This window comes from Phocoena sinus, chromosome 10 (genome assembly GCF_008692025.1).
Source record: "Phocoena sinus isolate mPhoSin1 chromosome 10, mPhoSin1.pri, whole genome shotgun sequence".
Classification (NCBI taxonomy): domain Eukaryota; kingdom Metazoa; phylum Chordata; class Mammalia; order Artiodactyla; family Phocoenidae; genus Phocoena; species Phocoena sinus.
This window is the reverse complement of record NC_045772.1, coordinates 77289184-77307309: the sequence shown is the minus strand read 5'-3', so window position 1 is coordinate 77307309 and position 18126 is coordinate 77289184. Positions and strand designations below refer to the sequence as shown.

Below are 18126 nucleotides of genomic sequence, written 5' to 3'. Positions count from 1 at the left end.
ACGGGGTTGCCGAAGTTTACGGATGGTCTTAGAATCTACTGGGGCCTCCTGTTTCCATTTAGAGCCCCCTTCCTCCAGCCCTCGTCCTCCACAGCGCCCTTCCCTGTCTGATCAGGGTGAAGGGTCAGCTCTGAAGGGGCAGTCAGGAAGGAACAATCGTCGTCCTTTCCTCAAAGGGAGAGAGAAATTTGCTACTCGGAGCTCAGATCTTGACACCCAGTTTGGACTTTGATCCTTGCAGCTAAGATCTGCTCTGAGAAATTTCCTGGGACCTGTTGAGGTTTACTGCTACAAAGCAATAAGGAGTTTCGACATTAAGGTCTACTTAATTCAGGAATCTAAAAAGGCGGTTTAGTGTCAGGGTCCAATGAGCTCCTTGAAATTGTACAGGTGTGTATGTGCACAGGTGCGTTTTTCTGGGGAGAGTGTTCATAGCTCTCCTTGGATTCTCAGAGGGGCTTACAGCTGCCCATAGGTTAAGAATTCCAAGTGACAAGCAGGTGTTGCTAAGGTGGGGGGACAGTGGGCAAATCTGGTGGGAGTGGAAAAGGGAGAAGGGAAGGTGGGGGAGGGGTATTCAGGTAAGACTTCACAAAGAGGCAGGATTCTGGGATTGGGGGTTGGGGGAGCTAACATTTCTTGTGCTCTGTGTGCCAGGCATTGTTCTAGACTAAAATTTACAAGGATTAGTTCATTCTTATAACAACCTTATGAGGCAAATAAGATTATTGTTCTGGCTTTGTAGATTCATTCATTTAATAAATATTTACTGAGCACTATGTATCAGGCACTGTTCCCAGAGCTGGGGCTACAGCAGTTAACAAAACAGTCAAAAATGCCTCCTTTGTGGAGCTTACATTCCTGTGGGGAGACAGATGAGGAAACCAGGTTCCCAGAGACTCAAGTGACAAAACAAGGGTCTTCAGATAGTTAAGCAGTAGAGATTTGAACCCAGGCCGTATGGCACCAGAAGCTGTTTTTTGTTTTTTTTTTAAGGAATGTATAATAACCTTAAACAATTGAAAACTTAAGTTTTCTGTGCAACAAAAAATACCAAAAATTAAAAGGAAAGAGAAAATATTGATATCGTATAGAGCAAAGAATAGCTCAAAATGATTTTTTTTTTTTGGTTTCTGCTTTATAACAAAGTGAATCAGTTATACATATACGTATGTTCCCATATCCCCTCCCTCTTGCGTCTCCCTCCTTCCCACCCTCCCTATCCCACCCATCCAGGTGGTCACAAAGCACCGAGCTGATCTCCCTGTGCTATGCGGCTGGTTCCCACTATCAAAAATGTTTTTAAACTATAAATCAAAGCCAAAACAGACATTAAAAATGAATGGGCAAAGATTACTAAACTAACTCAGAAGAGGAAATATACACGATCAGTAATGTTAAATACTGGCTTCCTGAATTAACATGGAAACATTCTGTTTATTGCTTGCACAGTAAGGAAGAGCTTTCCCTTGACAGTCTTAGTAACCTGCCAGAGGGCAAAGGGCGGAGCCTGGATATTTACTAAGGTTTTGGAGACTGGTCTAAGGCAGACCTTTGCATGGGGAAAGGGGGCTTGGTTAGGTTTGGGTAGGACCATGATCTAATAGTTTGGGATTAACTGACACAGCCATGCAAGGGTTTTAAGGAAAGGAGTTTAAAGAATCACAACAGCATGCCAGGTAGAAACCTAGAAGCAAAAATGCAAGTTGGCTTTCTTTGAAGGAGTGTATAACTGTGACTGCAGTCGTGTGCCTGCAGTTCTTCATGCTAGGCACTTGTTGGGTTTATCTAGATTTACCTGACCTGCTTCCGATCTTTAGCATAGATGTCTTTAGTGCTTGTGGATAAACAGGTGATGGTACACCTGTTTAGAAGCCCATAGAATGAGGTAGAAGGGAATGATTGGTAAATCAAGTTATTGGGTTTTCCCTTTTTTTTAAACCCCATTTTAATTACAGCGTGTGTATTCTCAACTTTTCAGTTAGATTTAAAAAAATCCGTGAGGTGTTATTGACATTCAACAAATTTCACTTACTTAAACTATGCAATTTTGTTAAGTTTTGACATGAGTATGTACTCGTGAAATTATCACCACAATTAAAGTTATGAATATATCTGTTACTTCCAAAGTTTCCTTGGGCCTCTGTCAAACTCCCCTCAGCCCCCATTTCCAAGCAGCAACTGATTTGTCATCTGTCACTATAGATTATTTGCATTTTTGGTTTGATTTTATACAAATGGAACCCTATAGTATGCATTCATTTTTTTGCCTGGCTTTCTTTACTCAGAATAATTGTTTTTAGATGCATTTATGTTGCTTCATATATTAATAGCTTACTCTTTTCTATTGCTGAATAGTATTCCATTGTATGGATATATCACAAATTATTTATCCTCTCATCTGTCTGTCGATGCCAATTGGGTTGAATCCAGTTTTTGGCTATTACAAATAAAACTGTGATTAACATTCATGTGTAAGTATTTGTGTAGACATATACATATGCTTTTATTTCCCTTCAGTATTTAATTACCTAAAGAATGGCTGGATCATGTGGTAGGTATATGTCAAAGTTATTATTATTATTTTTTGGCCACAGCTTGCAGGATCTTACTTCCCCAACCAGGGATCGAACCTGTACCCCCTGCAGTGGAAGTGCGGACTCAACCACTGGACCGCCAGAGAAGTCCCACAAAGAGTGTACATTTGGGCAGAGACTACTTAGTCTGGGGCCTGGCAGATTTGTTCTCGTCTCCTTTCAGGCCAAAGGCCTTTGCCACAAATATGTCCCACTAGATCCTTGGTTAGGCCAAGAAGCATACAAGCTTGATTTCTTTCTTTGTATTTATTGGAGCCGGAGGTACTGGAGCAGCACTGTATGTCTTGTATCTGGCATTGCTCAGTCATTTGGAACAGAAGGAATATCCCAGAACCCAGAAGAAATTGAATCCCAGTGATCAATATATGTTCTACTCAGTGAATGTGGATTACAGCAAACTGAAGAAAGAAGGTCCAGACTTCTAAATGAAATGTTTGACTATAAAGCTGCTTAGAATGAAGGTGTTCCAGAAGTCTGTAAAATTTTCTAATTAACCAGGAAATATTTCCCCTCTACATACATGAAATCACGGTGTATTGTGTTGGCATTTACACTGATTAATAAATGTCTGAAACTTGAAAAAACAAAAGCATACATACATTCTTTTTTTTTTTTGCGGTACGCGGGCCTCTCACTGTTGTGGCCTCTCCCGTTGCGGAGCACAGGCTCCGGACGCACAGGCTCAGCGGCCATGGCTCACGGGCCCAGCCGCTCCGCAGCACGTGGGATATTCCTGGACCGGGACACGAACCCGTGTCCCCTGCATCGGCCGGCGGACTCTCAACCACTGCGCCACCAGAGAAGCCCCTTAATTTTTGTTAAGTCTAATTTATCAATTTTTAAAATATTTATTTATTATTATTTTTTAATTTTGGGCTGCATTGGGTCTTATTTGCAGCACACGGGATCTTCATTGTGGCATGCTGGATCTTTCCTTGTGGCGCTTGGGCTTCTCTGTATTTGTGGTGCACAGACTTTTCTCTAGTTGTGGCCTATAGGTTTTCTCTCTCTAGTTGTGATGCGCGGGCTCCAGAGCGTGTGGGCTCTGTAGTTTGTGGCACGTGGGCTCTCTAGCTGAGGCACACGGGCTCAGTAGTTGTGGCAGGTGGGCTTAGTTGCCCTGCAGCATGTGGGATCTTAGTTCCCCGACCAGGGATTGAACCGGCGTCCCCTGCATTGAAAGGCAGATTCTTTACCACTGGACCGCCAGGGAAGTCTCGATCAATGTTTTTTAAGGACTGTATCTTTTTTCATATCTAAGAAATCTTTGCCTAACCCAAGGTCATTCACCATGTGTTTTCTTTCGAAGTTTTGTAATTTTAGGATTTTCATTTATATCTATGATCCATTTTGAGTTGATTTTGGTATATGGTGGGAGGTGTGGATCAAACTTCATTTCTTTTACATGTAGCTATTCAATTGTTCCAGGACCATTCACTGAAAAGACTATCCTCTTTGTCACTTAATAACCCTTGAACTTTGTTGAGCAATTGACCATATATGTTTGGGTCTATTACCATACTCTTTGTTCTGTTCAATTGATCTATTTGTCTGACTTTACCTCAATTTCCCCACACTGTATTTATTAATCACTGTAGCTTTAGTGTAAGTATTGAAATCAGGTAATATAAGTCCTCCAAGTTTGTTTATCTTTTTCCAAGTTATTTAGGCTCTTCTAGGGCTTTTGCATTTCTACATTAATTTTAGGATCAATTTGTTAAGTTCTACGAAAAAGACTGCTGGGAGTTTGAATGGGATTGCATTGACTCTATAGATCAATTTGGGGAGAACTGACATCTTAATAATATTGAATCTTCTGACCTAGGACCACACTATATTTCTCCATGTATTTAGGACTTCTTTAGTTTCCCTCAGTAGTTCTCAGTGAGCAAGTCTTACACATTTTTTGTCAAACTTATCCCCAAGTATTTCAGATTTGCACTGCAGTGCTATTGCATACAGAAATACACCTGATTTTTGTAGATTGACTCTATATCCTGCAACCTTGATAAGCTCACTTATTAGCATCAGTAACTTTTTAGTAAATTCCATAGGATTGTCTACATGGACCATCATGTCATCTGTGAATACAGTTTTACTTTCTTTTCAAACTTTACGCCTTTTTTTTCTTGTCTTATTGCACTGACTAGAGACTATAGTACAATGTTGAACAGAAGTATTAAGAGTGGATATCCATGCCTTGTTCTTGATCTTATGGGGGAAGCACTCAGCATTTCCCCATAAAGGATGATGTTAGCTGTAGGTTTTTTGCAGATGACTTTCAGTATTTTCTGATCCATGAACACGGTATATCTGAGGTGAGGAAGTCCACTGAATTTTTGGGGTTTTTTTTCTAAACCATGAATGAACATTAGAATTTGTCAAAAATTTTTTGTGTATACTGGGATGAGCATATAAATTGTCTTTATTTTTTAATCTGTAACTGTGGTGAATTATATTCCTTGACTGAATGCTAAACCAACCTTGCTCTCCTTGATAGACCCCAATTAGTCATGACATATCATTTTTATCACTGGATTTGAATTACTAACACTTTGTTAAGAATTTTTACCAAATAAAAAAAAAAAAAAAGAATTTTTACATCTACATTCATGAGAGTTCTTGGTCTGTATTTTTCTTTTCTTGTAATTTCTTTGTCTGATATAGGTATCAGGGTAATGCTGGCTCATGGGATGAGTTGGGAAGTATTACCTTGTTATGGGCTGAATTGTGTCCTCTCAGAATTCATATGTTGAAGTCCTAACCCCCAGTACCTCAGAATGTGACTGTATTTGGAGGTAGGGTATTTAAAGAGCTAAGTTAAAAAGAAGTCATTAGGGTTGGCCCTCATCCAATATGACTGGTGTCCTTGTAAGAAGAAGAAATTAGGACCCAGACATGCACTGAGAGAAGACCATATAAAGACAGAGGTAAGACGACCATCTATAAGCCAAGGGAAAGGCCTCAGAAGAAACAAATCCAGCTGACACCTTCATCTCAGACTTCTAGCCTTCAGAATAGTGAGAAAATAGCTTTCTGTGGTTTAAGCCAACCAGTCTTTGTTACAGCAGCTCTAGCAAACTAACACATACCTCATCCATTTTCTGGAAGACTTTGATTAGAATTTTCATTATTTCTTCCTTAAATTTTTGATAGAATTCACCAGTGGACGGCTTCCCTGGCACCCTCTCCAGTGGTTTCCCAGCAAGTTCTGGGCTATGCCACCTCTCCATGGATGTCTCCCTGGTGCCTGACAGCAGATTCCAAACAAGTGGCACTGGTGCAGCATCTCAGTAAACTTCTTTACCATCCAGTGGGCCATGGCTGTGCCCTCTTAATATTAAAAGTCTGACTCTCAGCCTAAGGGGGAGGGAGCTTTTTTAGGTTTGCCTTGCCTCAGCCCTACGGTTAGTGGCTGCTTCCTATATATGCTATTCTTGTATTCTTTAGAGTTCTTTTCATTGCTTAATAGCAAATAGTCCATAATTCCAATTTCTTATTACAGTAGTCTGTGATAGTTAATTTTATGTGTCAACTTGGCTGGGCCATGGAGCCCAGATATTTATCAAACGTTATTCTGGATGTTTCTGTGAAGGTGTTTTTTGGATAAGACTAACATTTACATTGGTGGACTTTGAGTAAAGCAGATTACCCTCCATAATGTATCCTATCAGTTGAAGGCCTTAATAGAGCAAGAAGGCATTCTGCCAGTCAAACCTCTTTGAACTCGAACTACAACTCTTTGCCTGGGTCTCCAGCCCACCAGCCTACCCTGCAGATTTTGGATTCACCAAGGCTCTACAATTGTGTGAGCCAATTCCTTAAAATAAATCTCTCTCTATATACATATACATACACACACACATCCTGTCGGTTCTGTTTCTCTGGAGAATTCTAACATAGTTCTATACATTAAACTACCCCTCTTCAAATTGCTGTGTGATTTCTGTTTCTTGATTTGGACCCTGACAAACACACCATTACTTTCCCCTGAACTCCGAATCCATATGTGCAACTGTCTATCAGCATCTTTACTTGGATGTCTATCAGGCATGCCAAACTTACTGCCAAAAGTAAGCTCTTGATGTTCCTCCTGTAAACTTGTTTCTCTTATGCTTTTTCCAATTTCTGCTAAAGACAACTCCATTTTCAGTGAGGCTTTCCCTGGTTAACCCATTTACAATTGCAGTCCATCTCTAAGCAGTCCCAACTATACTTTCAATCCTTCTTCTTTGCTTGTTGTTATTATCTAACTACTATATGTATTACCTATTTGTCATGTTTATTGTGTAACTCCTCCATTAGAATATAAATTCCATGATAGCAAGAATTTGATGTATGTGTATGTTTAAACTGCTCTATGTCCTTAACCTAAAGTAATGTTTAACATATAGTGGGTAATCAATGAATCTCTGCCTTTCATTTTTGCTACAGACTAAAAATCTAGTTATTTTTGAGTGTTTTGTTTAAATACTACCCTTTCCCAAGTTCATAAGTACATTCTACATTTTCTTCAAAAATTTTTGTTTTGCCTTTTACATTTAGGTTGTTAAGCCAAGAATTAATTGATCTTTCTGTATGGTGTGAGGTAGGGTTCTTTTTTTTTTTTTTTTACCCCTTTTAGATAACCAGTTGCCCAGCAGGCTATATTTCTACTACATAATGGTTTTATGTAGTTTTTTCTCTCATAATGGTTTTATCCCTCTACTTTCTGGAGTCACTTGCCCTGTGAACTGCTCGGTATTAAGGTTCTATAAAAATGAAGCAAAACAGAGTATCAACCCCACAGTTTTATTTGTAAAGAATGAAGCATGAAAAGTCATATTTAAATGTACTCCAAAACCTGAAAAACCCACATCAGTTTCTCTGATACATATGTTAAAGTGCTTGATATCACAATACTCTTTAAATTTTAAGTATGCTCAGATGAGAAAAAAAATCCAGTTCTGATGCATTTTGTTAACAATACAAAGAAAACAATATAATTTAAATGCAGAAATGCTCATTTAAAAAAAAGATACACAGGGTACATTTATACATGGTTCAAGTGTAACATAGAGAATTCTTTTTATAAGTTTAACACCCTCATTTGATTGACAACAGGAACTCTTACCATACCTCTCTACTTTTAATAAGATCTGTCTGGTGTTTGGAATAAAGGCTGGGCCACATGTAAATACATTTAGGTAATTGGGTCAAGCGTGATTCCCTCCCACATAACCCAAGGATACCCTGGATTCCTTCAAATGAGGAGACTGTTTTTGACGATTTTTTTTCACTCTGGTATTAACTGCTCAATGTGATAACCTTCTGGAGCCAATCTTTATTTTGTCCTTGAGAGGACAATCATGTCTAGTAAGATCTGATAGGATGAGGTTCTCCTTGGATTACTCTGATCTCACTCCATCGGTACCCTCTTCAAAAAGCTTGGAAATCAGTTTGATTCAAGAGATTTATAAATGTATTTTAACAGGAATAAGAGACCTAGTAGCTTAGTATTTGTTTCTGCCTCCTTTTACACTAAAAGGTAATGTAACAAATACTTATATAAGAAACATGGACTTCAAATGACACGGATGACTTGGAAATAGGATTGATTCACTTTACAAAAGTAGAGATGATCTCAAGACTCCATTCTCAATCAGTGAAGGTGTGTTAATACTGAAATGTAAATAGCTACAGTTCAGATTGTCCTTTCGAATGGTGAAAAAGATAGACTAGTTTCTGTAAACCTCACAGAGAAAATACTCACAGTTCTCAAAATGAAAATCTACTGAAAAAATCATAATTCTTAGCAGAAAGAAGCTATTTCATCATTAAGAGTTACACTTCCAATGCGGTCAAATAAATATTTCCCTGGGGAATCTGAGGTCCTTGTCTGTTGCCTCATGTTTCAAAATATCTCAGAGGTGTCAACATTTACTACACATGAACTGTTATGTATAGCCTCTATCCCTCTTTTACTTACATTTACATACTACAGTGCTTTATTGCCAAAAAAAGGAAATATGAGCAATTCAGTATTTCCCCCGTATCATTCATATAGTGTGACAGAAGTTCATTAAAATGATTTCTTAAAAAACCATGTTAAAGTAAATACCATAGTGTTATAAAAGGTATAAAATGTGTGAAATATTTAAAATAAATTTTAGAGGGAAATCGTAAACTTTTGCAAGCTTTAGGTTCTTCTATCAAATTCTTGCCCCCAGTGGGAAAGAGGATGGATAAGGTTGGGAGGCCTTCCTTTTGTTCTCAGCAGCCCATTTTTCTCCACCGAGACCCCTACTTTATACTACTCCACACTGAGCCTCAGTCATTTTTAAGGCGCTGGTAAGCCCCCAGACAGGGCACAGCTTCAGGGTCTCACACATAATACCAATGTCGGTGTAATGCTACTATGTCACCAAGGTTGATATTAGGAGTTTCAGGACATTTGAAAAACACTTGGAAGATAAATGTTTCAAGAGATAATATTTTTGGCAAGTTAATTTTAAAACAATTTCTTCTTAACCTATTATGTGAAAATACTAATTATGATTCCAGGCATTATTTTTAATTTATTTTGAGAAAAAAAAAAAGTCAATTACAAAATTGATTTTTATGTACTTTAACTTTGAAGTGTGATGACAAAGCAATATACTAGTTTAAAGTATTAACAGGAAAAAAAAATAAAGTGTTAACAGAGCAGAAAGTATACCTCTGAATGACCTTCAAAAGTCAGCTTAGAAGGCTATGTACATTTATTCTAAGGATTCTGCTACTGTCCCGCTCAAAATATTTTGATATTGGCTCAAAGACAGTTATAAGCCATGTAAGAACTAAGTCTTATTTCTTTAGAATTGTGTTTCTTATGTGACCCCAAACTTTGCTTAAGTATCCTTTTCATTCATCAACTTGTAACCTAAGGACTTTTTGTTGTTTCAAATTTTAAATTTCTTTTGAAAGGCCACCATTTCCCATCACTGGCAGTATTCAAAAGAATGGGCTGTAGGTCATTCAGGCAGCTCATAAGGAGGTCCCCCAGGTGTCTGGAGCACTGGCTTTATCACTGGCATACATATATGGACTCCCAAGGTGACTACTCTAAAGGGCCTAGCATTCTAGAGGATGTGTCAGTTCTGGTGTGACTCCTTCTTTTGAAATTGGTCATCTCACTACTGTAGTCAGACAATAGAAAGTGGGATGAAACTTTAGGTATAACTCTTTTGGGAGGTATTGATTTTTAAAGTATTGGTATTATTCACAGGTCCGAAATCCAATTTTGCTCCTAGTTTTTTTTTTTTTTTTTGGCTGCACTGTGAGGCTTGTGAGATCTTAGTTCCCTGACCAGGGATCAAACCCGGGCCCTTGGCAGTGAGAGTCCTAACCACTGGACCGCCAGAGAATTCCTGCTCCTACTTTTTAAAATAGGTGTAATTCTCTATAACTTAAGGACAATTTGTTAAAATGAATATTAATCCCTGTGCTACCTGTATAGGTGGATGAATAAACAACCAAGGGTAGAAAGACTATTAATATGAATGCCTTGGAGGCCAGTCTCATGCAGCCTGGTGTAATAAAAAACATGAATTCTAGACTCTGTGTTGTCACAGGTGTGCGGGTAAGTATTTAATCTCTCTGACCCTTAAGTGTTCCCATCTGTAAAATGAGAAGGCTAGACTAGATGACTCAATTCTAGCCTGCTAACCTAAGCCATCTCTCTGTTTGCCCAGAATGTGTCAGAAGCATGTCCTTTGGAAAAGGTAACAATGACAAAATCCGGGATTGGATCACGCTATGGTTTCTCATCACTGAAACAGTAAGTGCCTAGTGTGAAACAGGTTCTGGATGTCTCCCATAACAGACTTTCCATGTCCCTGGAACAGTCACACCACTGTGGACAAACTTCAGCTGTAGGCAAACAAATTTCTGGTCTACCCAGGTCACCCAGAACCATCTTCTTAAACCCTTTCCATGGGTTTCTAAATGCTGCCTTCCACTCTCCCTACCCTCCTCAAGTACTCAAGTCACGTATTAAAAGGGCGTGTGCCTTGGCTGAATACAGTGTTTGATAAAGGGAGTGAGGCACTTGTTTCATTAGTTTCTTCTTCCAGGAAAAAAGGTAAACAACGCTATTAGCTAAAGCCTGGACCCTCAGATTACACAAGGGTCCTGAGAGGCCATGGCTTTGCTTCTCAGCCACAACTGGGAACAAAATCTGGAGCTCTGCTGAGGCAATTTCCCTGCTAACAACATGCAAATGCCTAATTAGACTTAAAGGACTGACCGTAAGGTGAAGACTTAAGGTAACGAGCTAATACCAAATTTATTTAACTTCCTTAAAAAATACCAAACTGGAAAGTTACAATGTTTGGTCTCCTAAAATTGTTGCCTCTTGTTTCACTTCCATTTTGTCAGTACTGGCCTGTACCTTCTCTGGGCCAGTTGTTTTACATTTTCACCCCTGCTTACAAAAGAACTTAAAGCTTGCCCTGAAACACCCAGAAAGGGTTCATTCTTTCTCTCTTCTTCTGTTATTTGCATTATCATCGTCAACAAATACTTTCACAAAAACATTCCAAGCCACACAGGGCCCTCCTCCTTCTTAAACATTCTTTCCATTTCCTGAGGGGGGATGTGCACCGGGAGAGGGGAGGGGGGTGATTGGAACCAAACAAAGACCGTGTTTGTGTTTATCTTTAAGAGGTAAGGGACCACTGCAGGGTTGAGATGGCCAAATTAAAAGTACAGAATCAAATTGCTGTTTGCAGTTCTTAAGACCATGAGGCCAACACTCTGAAATTCACATCTCCCCAAAGTACCTCAAATAACAAGAATAAAAATGCCAAGAATGAAGTTAGTCTAGGCTAATCTTTCCAAAGTGTAAAGAAGTTATAATCCCACAAGTTAACACACTTCTCAGGGCTTTGTGTGTTCTCTTTCCAGTTTAGCCAAGCTCCTGGGGTACAGTATTTAAAATATTTGAATCATATCTTGTGCTGACGGAAAAAATTTTTCCAAAAGACTGGAAAAGTGGCTCAATTCAAACGTATGAAACCATGTGAAACTTAAAAGCTGTAAGTGAGGGCTACTATCCCCTACAGTAGGTAAAGCTGTTTACATTCACAATACAAAGGATCAGACACCAGGATGACTGGTTACAACGTAACAATGCATTCTGAGTTCCTTTGTGATACCGGGAGGAAAAAAAAAGCCCCACTGGGTTGCACTGTATTTCCATGTTTACTGGCTTCTTCCTGACTAGCACCACTCTTTCTCCTCCCCCCACCCCCCACCTCCCAATACTTTTAAACTACTTATTTTAAGTCACAGGAATATTCAATCTAAGAAAAGTTATCTTATTAGAGTAATATAATTTCTCAAAGAAGAGAGCATATTTACACACATCTAACACATGAAAATACTCTATTTTATACTAAATTCCAGGTTCAAATGAACTACAATACAGCACTTTACCTTGTCTGTAGTGTCAGCATTGTTCAAATTGGGGGATATGGTGTGTTGCCCCCTGCAGTGACTCACTACCTCATCAGACAAGTCCAAATCAGTCCCCATCGTTGGGGAAGGTTCAGGAACAAGGGGTCTGGACTGAGAATTTCTAGCTAATTGGGTTACACATCCACTCCTTTGATGAGTGAGCCTTCTAAGACTATAGTGAAGTCCTGGATGGTCTGCAGAATGCGGATGAGGGAGTTGACGGTCATGCGATCTCGCAGGAGGGCACTCTCCTCATACATTCGGGTGATGGCAGGACACTCAGCTAACAGCGGAATCCACTGTGGGAGCAGGCGATCCCTACAGACCCAAACAGAAACAAGTCCTGAGCACTGCTGCCCTCGCTGGAGAACAAGGCACACACTGGAGCTTTTGACGACGAGAAGGTATGGGTGTGGGACTGGATGGGGAAAAATCTAGCCAAGCTCTGAGGTCACCAAAGACAAAACCAAAGTCAACTAGCTGGATAATGACTGGTTAAAAAGATAAGGTAATGAGACAGTGTAAGCTAACGAGGAAACCCATCAGGTTCTAAAAGTGGGTCTGCACAAGTTGGCCATAAGGACTTAGATGTATTAAAGAAATTCTCTATTCTGATTCTACCACTTTAAAAAAAGGCAGAATGCCATTTTGTATTCTTTTTTTACAGGGGTGTTAATCAGACATCTGTGGCAAGGCATGCCAAAGTATATTGACCTTTTGTGAAGAAAGTTTCCATTTAATTGTAGGGACTAGCGCTTTTTTAAAAAAAATTTACACAACACTACAAGGTAAGGAACAAAATCAAAGCAGAAAAACATGACGTAGATTTTATAAACCAAAAGAGGGGTTGTGCTGGTCTAATAAATCAGAACAGTAAAGAGATAAAAGGAGATAAGGATCATACTCCAAAGGAACTTTAAAAAACACAGCTGAAATTGGGCAGCTTTTATTAAGAAGAAATACAGAACTTAGCTCAGTAAAACAGTTGTTTCAGGAGGACAGAATCTCAATCTTCAGTGTTTCGTGATTAAACTGACATGAGCTATCTGTCACTAAGTAGCTAAGACATCCTCACTGAGCACCTCTCGCTAAGCCTTCATGACAAGGCAGCTAGGCCATCCTGCACCTCTTGCTGGGGCTTCTAGGGGTTTAGAAGAAAACAAACATTGCACAGATAAAAAAATCTTCTAAAGAGCTATGTGGTTCATTTCTTACAATTCTGAGAGCCGTTTTAAAATTAATGGAGTGTACAGCTCCTATGCGTCATTTAAAAAAAAGAAAGGGGTAGGAAACTGTCTTAAGAAGACTTTCCATAGCAAGAATTACTTAGTAAGAATTCCACAATGTATTAAAATTAAAGCAACATGGTAGCATATACACACTATACAAGCTCTATACAGGAAATATATATGTGTGAATGTGCTGGTGTGTCTAATTATCTACCAATCTACCTATTACTTATCCACCCACCTCTGGTGCAGTACTGTGTAACGGTTCAGAGCTTTGGGCTCTGGAGTGTGACTAGGTGTAAATCTTGGCTTTGCCTCTTTCTAGCTGTGTGACCTTGGGAAAGTTTGTTAACTTACCCGTGCCTCTTCTACTTTCTATTTTCTCATCTGTACAGTGGGGATATCGCTTGCTACTTCATGCAGTGGTGGTGGTAAAGTGACAGGAGGGTTAAATAAGATAATGTACGTGAAGTACTGAACATACTGCCCAACACATAGCAAGCACCCAATAAACAGGAGTCTCATAAAATTTGGTACGAAAGAAACCCACGGGAGAGCTTTGGAAGGGGCATGATCTGGTATAATCTTTTCTAAATTCTTGCTCAGCATGTGACAAAGACAGGGAAAGTCAAGAACTGGCTTAATACCGTGTTCCAAGGCAAACTAAAATCTGGAATTTGCCGTCCTTCCCAATGTTCCTGGGTGCAGTATTAATAGCATTTACATAGTGGCAGAAGGTTTTGCAGGATGATTTCTGAATGAGGACATCATCTTCATTGTCTAGAATCTGGTCAGTTGTTTCAAAATAGGCAACTGCTCTCTCTGGAGAAGGAAGTCAGAGTCATATCACAATACACATAATACTTCAAATAAAAAAAGATGAATCACTTGGTTTATTCTGGAAATACTAACGACACTTTGCATTATAGCCAGGCTTAAAACCAAAACCATTACTTTATCCTGGTTTCACAATAAATTCTAGAGGCCCATGTTTCACGGTAGAACAATATGCTCCCAGGAGTCTATTTTCTAATCTAGACTGCATTCCAGACGGTTGGAAAGTTTACTCTCTTTAGAATACCTTCAAGAAATGGCAGTTGACAGCAAAGAAAAAAACCCCCATGAACTTGTCTGTTAAGACTGGAGCCTTCTAAGAGTAAGTAGCAAAGACACGGTAGCCATTGAGGTGGCGCCCTCTGTTCTAGTTATAGAATGGCTGGCTAAAACTGTGCAACAAAATCCTTGAAATGGAACTGCTTCAGTAAATCTGAGGAAGAGGGACTTCCCTGGTGGTGCAGTGGTTAAGAATCCGCCTGCCAATGCAGGGGACACGGGTTCAAGCCCTGGTCCGGGAAGATCCCACATGCCATGGAGCAACTAAGCCCGTGCACCGCAACTACTGGGCCTGCGCTCTAGAACCCGTGAGCCACAACTACTGAGCCCGCGTGCTACAACTACTGAAGCCCGTGCGCCTAGAGCCCGTGCTCCACAACAAAGAGAAGCCATGGCAATGAGAAGCCCGCGAACCGCAACGAAGAGTAGCCCCCGTGTGCCACAACTAGAGAAAGCCTGTGTGCAGCAACAAAGACCCAACACAGCCAAAAATAAATAAATTTATTTAAAAAAAAAATCTGAGGAAGAGTTATGTATATACATATCAGAAGCAGGAGCAGTAAGAGTCTATGCATTCCAAAAGAAAAAAAACCAGGGCTTCCCTGGTGGCCCAGTGGCTGAGAGTCTGCCTGCCGATGCAGGGGATGCAGGTTCGTGCCCCGGTCCGGGAGGATCCCGCATGCCATGGAGCGGCTGGGCCGTGGGCCGTGAGCCGGGGCCGTTGAGCCTGCTCGTCCGGAGCCTGTGCTCCACAACAGGAGAGGCCACAACAGTAAGAGGCCCACATACCGCAAAAAAAAAAAAAAAGAAAAGAAAAAAAACCAACCCACTCTAGGGGGCCTAGCTCTGTCAACTTTCCTTTCTTTGTCGAAAAGTTATTGGATAAAATCAACTACTTCATCCAGGCCTTGTTTACAAACATGAAATGATTAATTTCCCTGTGAAAGAAACTGGGAATTGTAGAAGAAGCTGCATAGCAAAATAAAGAATACAAAGTTTAGCGAGCTAGAGCAGTACATTCCGGTAGAACCTACCATGATGATGAAAATATTCTACATCTGCAAGGTCCAATTCTACAGCCACTAATAGGGCTGGTGTGACTGAGGGAGTGAGTTTTAAACTTAATTTAAATTAAGCCAATTTAAATAGCCACATGTGACTACTGGTTACCATACTGGACAGCACAGAACTAGAGTGATCCTTTTAAAACATAGATTATATCATGTCACTCCTTAGCTCCAGGCGTTCCAAGGACTTCCCATACCATTCAGTATAAAGAACAAAGTGCTTCCAGAGGCCTAGAAGGCCCTTCACAACCGGCTCTGGCAGTAAACACCCTCTCCTCCAAATCCCAGCCCCTCTCCCTCACTCCGCTCCGGTCCCACTGACATGCCTGCTGCTCCATGCAAGGCCAAGCACAGCCCCACCCTGCTCTGCTGGGGTGCTTCTTTCAGCCTCCAGTGCCCTCTTCCCCGTATTCACAAGGCTCACTTCCTTGAAGTCTTTGCTTAATGTTACCTTGTCAACAAAGTCTATAAGCATCCCCATTAAAAGAGTGCCCCCACTCCATTTCCTTTCACCTTGCTCTATTTTTTTCCGGATCAACGATGACCTTCCAATATATCAGATGAATTGCATATCTGTTATGTTTTTGTGTATTGTTTGCCCCTACCAGATTATAAATTTGTCAACCATAGGAATTTCTGTGTTTTGTTTACTTTTCTCTTTATGTATATCTTGAGCATCTAGAATACTGTTTAGAATATTGTGGACATTTATATATATTTGTTGACTGAATGAAAAGCACAGATACTGCTTATTTGATATTTACTTTTAAAAACATACACCCTTATCACTAACTTATTCACTCCAATCCCTGAGTTTGAGTTTTGTAAGAAACATTTTGATGACCTTATAACAACACACACCAGCTTTAATTTACCTATGAAGTCCCAGATGAAGACGTTCTTGTGAAAGATGCGAGCAGATTTGAAGCCATGGTGGAAAACTTGCTCAAGTGCTGCAACTAAGCCACTCTCTCCACACAGCAACACAGTGAGGCTTCCTCTCTGTGGAGCGCAACACACAGTGCCGGAGAATAAGCTCTTGCTCGATGTTTAGGAAAAATACTAGAGGAACAAGTGCTGAGAGTAGCAATGAAGCATTTTTTGCAGCTATTAGAAAGCTTACAAATTAAAATTAAAGCACCTTTTATTGCCTTATGTATCATGTATAAAGCAGCTTTAAAATCCTACCATATTAAGTTTTATAGCCCATCATACCTCTTTTTCAGGTTTGTGAAAATGTTTCACAATATTGTTCACAGCTTCTCCAATTCCTTCTTGGATCTGTCCAGCATTGGGTTCTAAAAAATAATCAATAATGGCTGAATTCTCATGCAAGGGAAATAAACCAAAGTACTACAGGACATCAACTGTGCCTGCCTGTGGTGGAAACACTTCACCAGAGTAGGCTGGCTTGTCAGGGTACCGTGAAACTTGCCTTGGCCAGTTTGGCCAAGGGAGAGGCATATTGGCACAATGGAGTAGAAACCAAGAGACCCCCAAGATTCAAATCCCAGCCTTACCACTTGCAATCCATAACCTTGGTCAAATTATCTAACTTCCTCTGAGTTTGAGTTTCTTCAATCTATAACAGGGAAAACACACACCTCTTGGGTCACAGGGAAAAGTGAATGAGATCTTATGTGTAAGTCATCTGGCATGGTGCCTGTCACAAAGTGCTACTAGTCCTCAGATCCAAGGAGAGAGGTGGGAAAGACCCACAGCATCATCCCTCAGGCACCCCTTATCCCACCTACCTCCGAGTCCTTAGTAGGCACAGACTAAGGCTTCTGGAGCTCTGAATGTCTAATTTGGATCGTGTGCTTTGCTGTTGTCTTAAAAGTAAAAGGGTATATGTTTAAAGATGCCAGGTACATGGGGACACCCTGCCTCGAAGCCCAGAACTGTTTCTTTCTGGCCACTTAGTCCATCTGGGCACTGCTTCATTCTCTCAGACAGTACTTGCTTATCTAGGCCCCCTTCCTGAGGGGGAGCTTGGTGGGTTTCTTGAATGGAATCTAAAGCACCTTTGCCTCCCAAACCCCAAGAATGATTAAAAAAAAAAAAAAAAAAAAAGGAGAAAAAGACGGAAAAGGAAGAAAGGTGGTAAACAGGTTTCATCCATGGATAGAAGTAAGTAACAAGAGAAAAATTAAATAATTGGTCTTTTCTTGTAGTGATTAACTCTTAAATCAAACTCACATATCACACTATTAATGACATGCTATACAGTCTAGAATTTAAGAATCTTTAAATTCATACTGCTGGAGGATTTCTTGCATAAGACATTTTCCAGGTAAGACTCAAGTAAGTTTTCTCTATACCAATGCAAAAAAGTTGTTAAAATGGAAACCTCTTATAATTGAAGGACTGATACTGTGTCATCTCCAGCTCCTAGTAATCTTTTCACCTGTAACTTTCTCTTTTAAACATGAAGATCTACGTTGAAATCTTTTATTCATTTCGAATGAACCCTGTGCTGATCAGCATTACTTTGAAACCAATTTAAAATGTTTAGTTCTCTAAATATCACCTTGCACACACTGTGAAAAAAACACCACGGTACCCATCTCTGAGTTTTACATTATTTAAAATTTTCTGCTTAATGAGAAAGAAAATATGACTGGAAGCGGGGGATAAGGCCTC

General features: G+C 40.0%; 2 protein-coding genes across 3 annotated transcripts in view; one reads left to right on the top strand and one right to left on the bottom strand.

Moving 5' to 3' along the window:
- The first annotated feature begins 2684 nt into the window (after positions 1–2684).
- Positions 2685–3157, top strand: LOC116761038 (cytochrome c oxidase subunit NDUFA4-like). Its single transcript, XM_032646722.1, is given in 1 exon segment — positions 2685–3157. A coding segment is annotated over 1 exon segment (240 nt). The 5' UTR covers positions 2685–2782; the 3' UTR covers positions 3023–3157.
- A 4230-nt stretch (positions 3158–7387) lies between these two features.
- Positions 7388–18126, bottom strand: part of DENND5B (DENN domain containing 5B) — a 213430-nt gene continuing 202691 nt past the window's right edge. For both annotated transcript variants that reach the window (XM_032646315.1, XM_032646314.1), the window contains 4 exons: positions 16699–16781; positions 16359–16485; positions 13951–14125; positions 7388–12392 (listed from right to left, as the gene is read on the bottom strand). In XM_032646315.1, the coding sequence (XP_032502206.1) occupies positions 12209–12392; positions 13951–14125; positions 16359–16485; positions 16699–16781 (569 nt within the window). In that variant the 3' untranslated portion in view covers positions 7388–12208. The remainder of the gene's footprint in view (positions 12393–13950; positions 14126–16358; positions 16486–16698; positions 16782–18126) is intronic.